The following is a 12,513-nucleotide window of genomic DNA, read 5'->3' as shown; positions in this document are numbered from 1 at the left end:
CGACGATGACTCCAACCAGGGGCTGTCACAGGGCGGCATCACTCTCATCCCAAAGAGGGGTGAGCTGGGTGCCTCCAATCTCACTTGCGTTTGCGGCTGGTCGTATCCTCCGAACTCGCTTTTAGGCATCAGCAATTGGCCGAAAGGTGCTTAAACAAACGGGCCATGTGGCATTCACAACGTTTACATGTATCCCCTCTGAGCATTTGACTCCCATATGAGTTGGGAAGTCACATTTGATGCCCCCCAGACCTTGCGCATGCCGGAGAAGAAGATGAGATGACCTCTCCAATCCGGCCTGGATCCCAGGGAACCTTTGCCTCACCGATAGCCACCTCCCCAACAACCGAATACCCTTTCCCTAGCATTCCGCAAAGACAACATGGAGGTCCAAGAGGTGCGTGGCGCCGTGGATCAACGTCAAGCTCAGTTGCTAGCACCCTCGACACTGCGTCAATCAACACCGCTCCAATAACAGAGATTAGCCAGAACGCAATTTCGACACTCCTGCAACACCCGATAATTCATACAGGGCTGAGAACAGGGACTCTCCCTTCCAGCTCGGGGTACAAGGCTCCTACACCGCGCGACATTCCTCCCGTTGCCCTTACGAATATCCCCCACATCGAAGGCAAGGCATTTCATCCTTACCTGTCGCAGGTTGGCTCGCTGTACGAAGCCTTCCAAAGGGCAAAGAATGAGGGTGAAGGCGAGACATCATTGTTCCACCGAGACAAGAAGGACACCAAGAATGAAGAGTGGGAGGCTATTCTTAGCAAGCGCCTGCAAAGGCCAGGGCATTCTCGGGCGAGCTCAATGAGCTCGACGATATCGATTCCGCTAGAGCCGCCTCAACCGAAAAGGAGACATAGTGGCCAACGACGTCAGGCGGTCACACCATTGTCGACGATCCCAGCCGTCTATTCGGAAGAAGAATTCCACCTCGAGAACCCAAGGACATTTGATATCGTCTCTGAAAATTCGGAGATCGTGCGTGACCCTAGCGGAACTCCTTCTGGGAGGAGATCTCTGGCTACAAATGCAATCCTGCAAGAGAAGCTATCGTGGTACATGGATACGGTCGAGGTGCACCTCATAAACTCCATATCGACGGCATCGAAATCGTTCTTCTCCGCGCTCGGATCTCTCAGGGAGCTACACAATGAGGCTGCTGATTCAGTAGACCGTATTCAGAGGCTTCGGAGGGAGCTTGCGAGACTCGACAAGGAAATGGCCATAGATGGACTGAAAGTCGTCAATCTGAAGCAGCGTCGTGACAATGTACGTCAATTAGCGCAAGCAATCATGCAACTCGAGGACATCGTCAAATTCGTGCAGATTTGCGAAGACATGGTTGAAAAGGGCGAGATTGATGAGGCATTGGATGGGTTAGATGACGTAGAAGCGTTGATGGCAGGCAAGGAGAGGAAGTCCCCGGATACGGACCAGTCACTTCGATATCAAAGACGCGATCTGCGGAGAATCAAGGCCCTCGAAGGCGCCTTCGATGACTTGAATCAACTGCGTCAGCGGGCTGGTCGGGGCTATGAGGCACGATTTCACAACAGCCTGCTCAGTGACATCAGACGGCATGTTGAGCACACGGAGACTAGCATGACCCTTCAAAGATGGGGAGTCGCGTATACAAGACCAAAACCAGGCCAAAGGAGAGCCCCTTCCGCTTTCCCAGGGTACATGAATATTGGACCCGAACTACGGGATGAACTTGAAGCTGAGATGAGAGGTCTATCGAGGGCCAGGTATACCACTCCGGCAGCTACTAGTTTCAGAGCGATCGTCTTGCGAGAGATGAAAAGCATGATTCGAAAACAGCTCCCGAGCTCCAACGACGATGACAATGTTTCTACAGTTTCTGCCTCGACGATGGGCGGAAGAAATATGAGCCAACAAGAGAAGTCATCGATTTTGGCTAGAAATTTGAGAGCACTGGACGCACAAGATTGGTATCAAATGCTTGCGACCATCTACACAAACATTAGTGAAGGTCTGCGCCGGCTTAGCGTGCAGGTCAAAATTTTGCTGGATATCACAAGCAACTTGCCAGAGCACATGATTAAATCGCCTCCAAGAACTCCTGACCCTACAAGTATCGACAGAGTTATGAGCCCCCAACCAAGCCGACCCCGAGCTACGAGTTCCGTGCAAGCAGAAATGCAGCAAGTCTTAGATCTCTCGAGTCTATTGGGAGAGGGTGTGGATCTTGCACAGGCACAGATCACGAAGGTAGTAAGAATCCGGTCACAGCAGAACTCGGAATTGCCCTTGTCCGATTTCCTGAAGTACTTCACACTTAACAGGCTGTTTGCCGATGAATGTGAAGCCATATCTGGCCGCAGCGGCACGGGCCTCAAGAGCGTTCTCGACAGCCAAATTAAGGATTTCGTGGCGCGATTTGCAGACTCCCAGAAGCATGAAGTCATCAAGGTCATGGATTCTGATAAATGGGATGCTAGGGATTTTGGCGAGCGCGAAAACGAGGTCCTCGCTCGGGTCATGGAAGGCAGCACTAACGACGCCCTTTCCTGGATTGAAAGCACGATGATTTGGCAAGCTTCGACCAACGGCGCTGAGACAAGCAACGGTGTCGCAATTAACGGAACAGCTGCTGCGGCTGCAAAGGTGCGCAGCGCCATGATCGATGAACAGAAGTACATACTTCCGGAATCTGCCATTGCCATGTTACGATCCATGGAAACTTTCCAACACCTAGCGGCTGGCATCCCCAGTATGAGCCATGAGGTTGCCACTTCGTTGCTGGACAGTCTGAAGTTGTTTAATTCACGAAGCTCCCAGCTGATCTTGGGGGCCGGCGCCACGAGGAGTGCAGGTTTGAAGAACATCACGACAAAACACCTGGCGTTGTCGTCACAAGGGTTGAGCTTCATCGTCGCACTCATACCCTATGTGAGAGAATTCTTTCGCCGACACCTTCCTTCCTCGACGACCTCACAAGTCATGAACGAGTTCGACAAAGTCAAGCGTCTCTTCCAGGAACATCAAAATGGTATCCACGAGAAGCTTGTCGACATCATGTCCGGGCGAGCCTCGATGCATGTCAAGGCAATGAAGAACATTGACTGGGAAGAAGCGGCCAAGAACAAAGCCGTCCATGTGTCGCCCTACATGGAGACATTGACGAAAGAAACGGCCACATTGCAGAAAGTATTGGCCAAGCATTTACCGGAACCGGTGGTGGCGGGGATAATGATGCCGGTGTTTACGAGTTACCGAGAGCAGTTGACGAATGCATACAAAGATGTTACTATCAAGTCGGTCAGGGCAAAGGAAAGGTAAGAAGATCTCAGAATACAGAACCCCCCCCCCAAGGGTCTAGAAATATTTTTGTGCTGATGGGAGCTGAACCTAGGCTACTGGCGGACGCATCATTCTTCAGTCTCCGGATCGGCAAAATCGATGGATCAGGAGATCTGGGCGAACATATCGTGAACGTCGTCCAAGCGAAGCCGGTGATCAGCCGTGCGGCGCCACCAGTACCATCGCCCGAAGCCCCTGCGACAAAAGAAGAGGAGGAACAAAAGCAAGATGCTGCGCCGGAAAATGGAGAGAAGGAAGCCGAAGCTACCGAGAAGCGGGAGGAGTTCAAGACATAGACGTTTACGTGGCATGGGCGTGGTGTAGCTCAGTATCTGATCTGATCGGATAGGGTTTTGTGAAACGAGATATATCTTGACCAGGAGAGCTTTCCACTGTTCTGTTGGAGCCTTTTCAAACAGCCAAAGTGCTTCGAGGATGCGACCTTTGCCGGTGTTTTGTGCCTCATCGCTGTCTCCGCATCTTCGTATCAAGTTAGCACTTTGACCAATCCAGTACAGGTCTCCTTTTTCCACAGACATCCGCCACTATTACTTTCTCCTAACTCAGGGATCTCCCCCCTCCCCAACAGCCGTCTCTCATATAGTTTCTGCCGTGAAAATCCCGTAGCAGCCCAGGTCGACCACTTCTCCTGCTGTGTTTGTGCGTGCGTCAACCAGCGTCATTCACTCATAAACACTCCAGCGTCCCCTTTTTTCCATCTAGAAAATGGCCGTCGCGTTGACGTGACTACTCACGCCACCGTGGCAATTGAAGGGGGCACTGCTGAAGAAAAAGGTCCAGCGCTTGTTCTTCTTGCACAGCTGGCTCAGCTTCTCCAGGTCGAGCATCTCGCCCAGGGGCATGCCCCAGAGGGCGATGATGAACTCGTGCAAGTAGTAGTTTTCGGGGGTGGGCCAGCGCTCGAAGGCCGGGGCGTCGCCGCCCACGGCCGCGAAGTAGCAGTCGTGCAGCCAGTCCTTGACGGCCTCTTCCTGCTTGACGCCGCACCACTGGGCGTCGGGGCCGTGGCGGAGGGCGAGCCGGTCACGCTCCTCAGGCGCCCGCTTGTAGTAGTCCTCGACCCAGCCGGAGCGGATGAGCAGGATGTCGCCAATCTTGAGGTCGCCCCCTTGCGCCTGCGGGCGGATGTCGAGGCCCTGGTGCTTGCCGCAGGCGACCAGGTCGTCGTAGCTGATGGCGTGGGAGGTGGCCGTGTCGTACTTGATGCCCACGCTGTCAGCGTACGATCGGTAATCGAGCAGCACGCCCCGGCCGGAGAAGCCGTGCTCGGACCAGTGGTGGATGCTGCATTTGTGATCGTTCGCCGTCGGCCCCATGATGTCGTCCTTGTGCGTGTTGTTGTAGAAGGTCTGCGTGGCGATGTGGGAGAAGTGCCGGAAGCCATCCCACTGGGTGCCGGACTGCGTGTTCATGTGGTAGATGTCGTCGTAGGAGATGCCCTCGGCGATGGGTACGATCTTGTGCTCGAACTTCTGGCGCCCAAAGGCCGGCTGCAGCGGCACGTCCAGCGGCAGGTCCAGTCGGGCCATTTCGCCCGTGCGGATCTCGTGGGCGGCGGCGGCCTTGACGCGCGTGGGCGTCAACAGGTTCAGCCGACCGACGTAGTCATCCTTGCCCCAGACCCAGGCGGCTTCGTCGGGCGCGCCCACGATCTTAGGGAGGTTTTTGCGAGTCGGGAACGAGGTCGACTCTGGATCGAAGGGAATGGTGGTGGCTACCTTGCCCATGATGGAATCCTTGATCTGACTCAATCGCCTGCTCGCCTGGGAGAATACGTCCGTCATGGTGGCTTCGGGGATCCTGACAAGCCGTACCTTGGTCTTTATACAAGAATATATGAGACACCCACTGCTGCTACTGCTGCTGCGGCGCCACTCCGCCACAATTTCTTCTCTTGAGCTGTGAAAGGTGGAATAGAAGAAAACGGCTACCACGCGTCTCCGAGCTAGACTTTTCTCTGCTTGCCGCGTGAATCTGGTTCTCTTCCGAGGTTCTCTCGGTCGGGAATGTCAGGATGTGTTCGTGTCTCAATCCCTTTTGAGGGGAATAGCCGGCAGGGAGCGAGCTAATGAGGAGCACTTGGAGCTCTCTGCCCCGCAGACGATGACTTGGTGTGCCATGCCGTGCCGGCAGTCGATTTCTCGTGTTGAAATTCCCGCGGGACAGAACGATGACGATGTCCTCGTCTAAGATCGGAAAACGGTGTTTCGCGTAGGAGAGTAGCGTGACGACTGAGTCAGTCGCTGCTCGCGATAGTCAATGAAGTCAATGAGGGTCTTCTCGGCCTGGCCTCGGCATGTCAAATTCACGTGGTACATATGTACTATTGTGTACTCGGTGCACGCCGCTTTTAATTGACCACTGCAGCTCTCTTCACCGGCACCTCCATACCAGTACTCTTACTTGACTACTCCTTACAAGTAGCTACCCACCTACGATCCAATGTTTTCTTCATGTTTCATCCAATGTCTCGAGACCTCCAAACCAGCCGGGTAGCTAGGCAGCCAGCTATCTTAATTGGAACGCATTGCCCCACCCCCCTTCGAGCAGTCGACGCCTCCATACTATTCATGCGAACTGCGGGCTGGCAAACCCCATCCCCCTCGACATCGCTCTTGACTCACTTCGAAATTAGGCCTCTTCCTCTATGCCCATGTTCTGCTCGTTTTCTCGACGACGTCTAATAAACAAAGAAGGTAGCGCCGTGGTACAGTTGACGTTGAAAAGGAGGCGGGCGCAGTACCAATTACATAGATTAAGAACCGAGTCAAGGGCGACTGCGGTCCCCCGGAGTATGGGCTAGATATACTGGACTTGTGACGGGCACAGAGGTGCGCCAAATTTGACAAACTCTTCTCCCGGAGGCTGTCGACCCTATCTGTCGTTGCTCGCCGGGACCGAGTGCAGAGTGAGCTTGGAAGGGCTGCTGTGCTGTGCAAGATTAGATTCGGCCCGACGCAGGGCTATGATATGTGAGACAGAGAGGAGCTTCGATTATCCTGCATGCTTCTTTTCGTGTACGAATTACTTCAATGGTAAGAGAGGTCTAATTAACCGTTCCAATTCCCCAGATAGTGCCTCTCAATCTCCGCGACAATTGCTTCCGAGTCTTGTTCCCTTTGCGCTGTTCCTAGCGGTGTCGGATCCGAGAGGGATCTCGCGGGCGGCTGGGGTTCAAACGAGGGCCTCTCCAAGGCTCTTAATATCGAAGTTCCCGCTGTCATTATGGGGGGAGGAGGAGGAAGGGGCGGCGGCGGCGAGGGCGTGTGAGGCGAAGATGGGAGCGGAAGTGGTTCGATAGCATCCGGGTCGGGATTCAGTAGTGCCTGACCCGGCGTCGACTCATTCTTGTTCTTGTCGCTATCATTGTTGGTGTTATCGCCGGCAAGGCTAGGGTCAACATTCTCGGTCTCGGTGCCCTGCTTGTTCCTTTTCCTATAGTACTCCATGTCCCTCCCGAGCCCGCCAGATGGCAGGAGAACAGAATCTTTCCGTGACGCTTCCGCTCCGTTGTCCCGCACATCGGTGGCGGTTATATCAGTGCTCACGAAAGAGCCGTGTTTGATATCCACCTGCGTACCCGATCGCGAGGGCGTCGGCCCACTGGCATCTGGAGATTCCTCATCTGGTGCTGGAAAGCTACTCGGCGCAATGCCATGCTTGATCAGCGCGAGGAGCTGGTTCAACACGATGAACTCGAGCTTCAACTTGACGGCGTAACAGAACGGGTGGATCACGACCTTGAGCGTAAACATGTTGTTGCAATCGACCGTAATGAGCGCGATGTCGAAGATGATTGCAATGACCTGCGCGCTGATGAGCAGCTGCATGACGCGATGTGTCTGGCGCGAGTAGATATCTTTGAGAAAGTCGCGCGTACACCAGATATACATGAGTGAGATGATGGTTTCCTGGACACTGAACCATACCACCTGGATCCGCTCCATGACCTTCATAGGCGTGTACCAGACGTCTGGGTGGGGGGAGGAAATCCCAAAGTCGAAGATGATGATGGGTGTATGGAGTAGGATGGCGTCGGTGATGATCATGGAGAGGACCGCCCTTCGAATGCGCTTGTCGTGAACCACGAGATTCAGGCGCGAGTACAGAACGAGAGAGAAGCCCGTGACGTTGCCGACCCAACCCACCTTGAAGATGATGCTCGAGATGATCCAATTGCTCTCATTGAAGAGCTTGAGAATGACGCCGAGGACATGCAACGCCACACCCCATGTGCAGACCAGAAGCGACCAGAAATAAAGTCCTCTGTGGCGCCGGAACGTGAAAAACACCTGCAAGGTCAATTCAACCGTCATCCATAGCGAGACCGCACAAAACGCCGCGATTAAACAGTATGCCGTGGGATTCCATGGGAGTGCAACAGGCTCGAGCGCTGGGTGTAGACTCCACTGGAAGGACTCACGGTCAGTACATTAGGATCGAGGCGCCTGAACAAAGCATCCATCACCATGTGGAAGGGTTTGTATAAATCAAAACTCCTGACAAGATAGACAAGAACGACAACTAACATCGTATTTTGCTAGCGGGACGAAGTGACATGCCGACATGTCTCAGCTGGAGGGCGGAGTACCTGTTATTGATATTCCATTGGGGGCCCCGGGTTGCGTCCAGCCTTGCGCCGCCGTTTCCCTGAATGTCAAATTTCCCCGTGCCGTTTCTTCTTGTTTGGTTGCACGACGCACAATTGGTAAAGAGTTTCCAAGGCCGGTTGCAAGACGGGTTGAGAATCGACGAAATCAGAATGGAGCGTTCAAAGAGCGTCGATTGAGAGTCCTGACTTGGTCCGTCTCCCTGAAGCGGTGCACGCGGGCACAGCTTGCGACCGACCTTTGTAAAGTCTTTGAGCGTCAATTAATAAAGGTGAATTAAATTTAGAGGGGGAACGATATCCTAGAGCCAGCAGTTCAAGAGAAACGTTCCCCATAACCGCAGGGTGGCTGTACGGACTCTGTAAACGAGCCGTTGAACACCAATGATAAGATGGCCTGCGTTTGCCGCAATGGTCGATGGGCGGTCTAGGCGGTTAGTATGCGAGGGCTGAGGTTGGCGGAATTTGGGCGTAGATGCCAGATGTCGAGATCTTTTCGACAGATGTCGTTTGACTGCTAAAGACTTGACATGATGGCATCTTTTGTTTGATCATGCTCTAATGAATGATTGAGGCTTTGCCCAAATCTCTGAAGAAATGGAAGAGGAAGAGGGGAGTCGGAAGGGGGCTCAGCTAGGGTACACCATCGAGTACGAGTCGAGACGGACGTCGGACCGGTATCATTCCAGACAGTATCGTCCACGACCCGAGAGATAGCTGTTCTTTTCTTTTGTTGTCATTGTTTGCAATACTCGACACCTCTCGTAGTGACTTCCCTCAGCCCATGTGTGCTCAAGACTATAAGTCAGATAGTTTGGGACAACCAACTGGGAAAGACTCGCATGGCCACCCGAAAGGCAAACTGGAAGATGAGCCGAGGAAGTTTCACAACATCGTAGACTGTGGCATTCTTCAAGTAATACATACTGATACTCCGTAGATACATAGGTCATCCTCGATGCGGAGTTCAGCTCTGAGGCTGATGGGAAGCATCGGGAACTACGGTAGAAAGCCCCCCCCCTTTGGCGCTCCATGGCGCGTCATAATATGCAATCAATTCAGCCAAATGTGCTGCAATTTGAGGAGTCGCGTGTCAAGAATCGAGAATATTGCGCGTCTTTCTCCGCTTCCTTTTGTGGGGGAAGAGTTTCAATTTAAACAAGGAGCATTTTGGCTGGATGAAGGGGGCCAAATTGCATCTGGTGGCTCTTTAAGTGCAGACTCCTGAGGATCCGAAGTGTGTACAACACCGGGGCAAATGGATGCACAGTGGTTGTCGGATCATGTATCAAATGGGGTGTTGCATACTGTTAAGGAACTTGGAGATGAGTCTCAACGCATCTCAAATTATACCATGACCGCCTGTCGACACCAACGACGAGCTGATCGATCTGGAGTTTTCCAGCCCTCGGTTGTCTCAGCGTCATCTCCGGCTCACGCCTTCTTCGAACCTTTCTGCTATTCCCACACACGGGTGCCGTGCGTGGATCCCGTCTGTCATCGTCTCAGATGAGCCTTGGCCCTCGGCTTGCAAAGATATCACGTCGACGGTCAGGCAGACTGTCCTGAGGAGGAGATTCTCCGGCCTATCTAGAACACTCACGGGGCCTCCTTCTACTAGCCTCCTGATGATGTCGAGAGGTGCGTAAACGTACAGTTACAAGGCATCACCAAGAGGGACGGTCAACGAGGTTCATGCATGTTAAGTTACACGGACATGTAGCCGCTCAAATAATACTATGAGGGAAGGTGAACCGCCGGTCTTTTTTTGCAGATCTAGGTAAGTACAAGACAGAGATATTTTGACAGGGGTCCTGGAAAGGGAGGCCTTCTATCAGATCGGCTCGCTTGAGTGAGATGAGAGTTTGCTAGAAACAAGCAAGCGGCCTCTCAGCTTATTCCTTTGGGGACAGATGACTGCACGCCATCCTCTGTACCTCCAGGACCTGTACATGCAAGGTTTGGAACCATTTGGGGTGGCTGGAATCTTTCCGGGTCATGGTGGCCAGTCACAGCGCCGCTTCCTCAGCGACTTGTCGAGATAGGGAACGGAGGACGGAGTAGATCTCTGGATCTCAGGACATGGCAGGGACAAATCAAGCTAATAGATCATAACCCTGCCGCAACGCCACCGTAGCACAATCCTGGGGACATTTTTTGAATCTGTGGCAAGGCAGCAGAGGACCAGCGTCGCGCAGCATCAAGTCGTGCTCGTGACTTGCTTCAGATCATTTGATATTCATCGGTGAGAAAAAGGTGGTTGGTGTTGTGGTTGAAGCTGCGGTTCTGTTCTGGAGTTATGACCGTGGGGGAAGTCTTCTCCTGGCGATGACAAGAAGAGGAAAGAGAGCGAACTCCGGATAGGGCATGCAGAAATATCTCACGTCAATCACGAAGATCGCAGCAGCAATTCCCGTCGAGCCCGTGTGCCGGGTTACTAGTTGGCTTGGGGTCTGCGCAGTGACACTCGCTGCAGTTTGCTGGTCAGGTTCAGGTTTGGCCCCGAGCAGCTGGTCAAGACTGTGGACTCCGTCAGGCTTGCATTAGCCAGGTTCGAAAACAAGGACCTGACGGCGACATGGGCCAATGGACGCGCCTTGACGCGCTCTGCTCAAACCGCCAGCCGCGCGACCAGTGGCCATGTGCGGTGCGGTTTTACATACAGAGGACAAAAAAGGGCAAAGGATGGCAAACATGACAAAGGCATTACTTACAGCTGCTCGTACTCGTACGGGTAACACGAAAACAATGAATGGGTGAAGAACGTTTTTCCGCCATAGAAGAACTGGCGGGTGGTAGGTAAGCTGGCTGCCCGGGTTGTACATGGTAGAGCCCGTCAGGAGGCCAGGCAGGAGGTGAAGGGAAATTTGGTTGTGCCAGTGACGGAGGTGGATGTGGTGAAGTGACAGGCGGTGAGTACACCACGGACATCAGATGAAGCGTGTGAATGTCGCTGCTTCCAGGTACTTCTACAAAGCACCGAGTACCGAGTACCATTGGAGACGTTACAGGTGGTGATGGTCGTGGTGCTGTGGGTGCTTCACAGAGGGGAGACTTGGTTGATACTCCAGTTAAGGGTAGCCCCTATCCGACCCAGAGGTCCGGGCTGCTATGCTGCTAAACTGGCCCGGAACCAGGCTTGCCAGAGACCAGGACAAAGTTTTGGAGACCAGTGGTCACTGATAGAGGGCTGCAACAAATCACCAGCTGCCACAATGGCGGCCACAGGCTGCCCGCGACTCCCTAGCTCATGTCTCGTTATTTCTGATTTCACGATACAGCTTGACCATCAGCCCGGACAGCGAGATACTGGGTACCCAATACCGTACCTTGTAAGCACGCCCTGGTACTTCTCCCCAGCTCCGCCAGCCGCACAACTGGAGCCCTTCGCTCTGTCTGGCTGGCTGTCGCGCAATCCGCCAACCCGCACAAGCTGCAACCTCAACTTTGCCTACCTCGCCGCCGTCTCTGATTCCCTGGTTCCCTGGCTGTCCTTCTGTCGACCCCTGCAAGTCGTGTCTGGGGCTGCGTCTGCGCCCAATCGCTGCTGTCAGGGCCAACCATCTCGTACACTTGGATTGCTCCACTCTCTCTTGCTCATCTCAAGACTTCGGACGGCCTCCTGTTCCTTTTTCTCCTCATCCACCACCACCGTCCTTTTCTTCACAATCCTCATTCCCATGAGGCCTTGACCTCCTCCTCTTTTATCCTCTCCTTCCCTCTCCTCCTCCTGTCGTTGGACCTTCGGATACATCACGACTCGGCTGAGTATCTCTCATGTCCTCGACTCTTCTCCCACGCCCAGTTCTGACCTCCTCCTCCTGAGCCTTGTTGGAGCTGCGCTAGCCACCCTCACTGCTCTCCATCACCTGCGTTCGTTTACACAGAACGTTCTGGATAACGTTCTGCCTTGGGTTATTGGGCACCGAAAGATCCTCAATCTCATTCCAAGAGGTAAGGACCTTTTTGCAGTTGCTGGTTAGGCATTGGGGGGAAATGTGAGATCCAATGTCCAGAGGTTCAGACCTGAACCTTCAAAAGCCAAACAAAATATGCCCGACACTACCCGGCCAGGAGGCGTGCAGTCTCTCTTCGCACCTCAGCCGTTCGACACATCGAAAAGTCCTGGCAAATACCCTCGCGTACTCTTTGGCAACTCAAGCTTCTTCCCTGGTTTAAACCAGGAGTGGTTACTTGGACCCCACCTATCCGATATTAAGGAGAACAGCTCAACATGCGCCAGACGGAAGGCCCCCCTGAGAAGGTGAAATGAAGAGGAGGACACAAACATGTTCAAGGCGTACTGGCAACTTCCGTGCATCAAGGGACACAGCTGCCTCTCCTACCTTGCCGGACCAAATGCTGAGGATGGGGCAAAGGCCCATCTTGCTTGACGATCCTCCCGCTCTGAATGAATGAAGGGGGAGAGATACCGGCCAACCGCACAGCAGGGAATAAGAATTTGACGTCGTCGTTGCCCACTACCATCTGTACTGGGTACTTCGACGTCAATCAAATCTCTGAGCAACACATACAATCATTTCCAT

General features: G+C 53.5%; 3 protein-coding genes across 3 annotated transcripts; 1 reads left to right on the top strand and 2 right to left on the bottom strand.

The window, feature by feature from the left end:
* Positions 1 to 279: 279 nt before the first annotated feature.
* A1O5_00625 (uncharacterized protein) lies at positions 280 to 3,632 on the top strand (the record flags this gene model as incomplete). Its single annotated transcript, XM_007741244.1, has 2 exons — positions 280 to 3,311; positions 3,389 to 3,632. 2 exons carry the CDS (start codon positions 280 to 282, stop codon positions 3,630 to 3,632), a joined length of 3,276 nt encoding a protein of 1,091 aa, XP_007739434.1.
* A 423-nt stretch (positions 3,633 to 4,055) lies between these two features.
* Positions 4,056 to 5,141, bottom strand: A1O5_00624 (uncharacterized protein; the record flags this gene model as incomplete). The annotated part of the gene is made up of 1 exon (XM_007741243.1): positions 4,056 to 5,141. One exon carries the CDS (start codon positions 5,139 to 5,141, stop codon positions 4,056 to 4,058), a length of 1,086 nt encoding a protein of 361 aa, XP_007739433.1.
* A 1,266-nt stretch (positions 5,142 to 6,407) lies between these two features.
* A1O5_00623 (uncharacterized protein) lies at positions 6,408 to 7,925 on the bottom strand (the record flags this gene model as incomplete). The annotated part of the gene is made up of 2 exons (XM_007741242.1): positions 6,408 to 7,766; positions 7,887 to 7,925. The coding sequence occupies 2 exons, from the start codon at positions 7,923 to 7,925 to the stop codon at positions 6,408 to 6,410; spliced, it is 1,398 nt and encodes a 465-aa protein (XP_007739432.1).
* Between the last annotated feature and the right edge of the window lie 4,588 nt (positions 7,926 to 12,513).

This window comes from Cladophialophora psammophila, assembly GCF_000585535.1.
Source record: "Cladophialophora psammophila CBS 110553 chromosome Unknown aczJe-supercont1.1, whole genome shotgun sequence".
Classification (NCBI taxonomy): Eukaryota; Fungi; Ascomycota; class Eurotiomycetes; order Chaetothyriales; family Herpotrichiellaceae; genus Cladophialophora; species Cladophialophora psammophila.
This window is presented reverse-complemented; position numbering and strand designations above follow the sequence as displayed.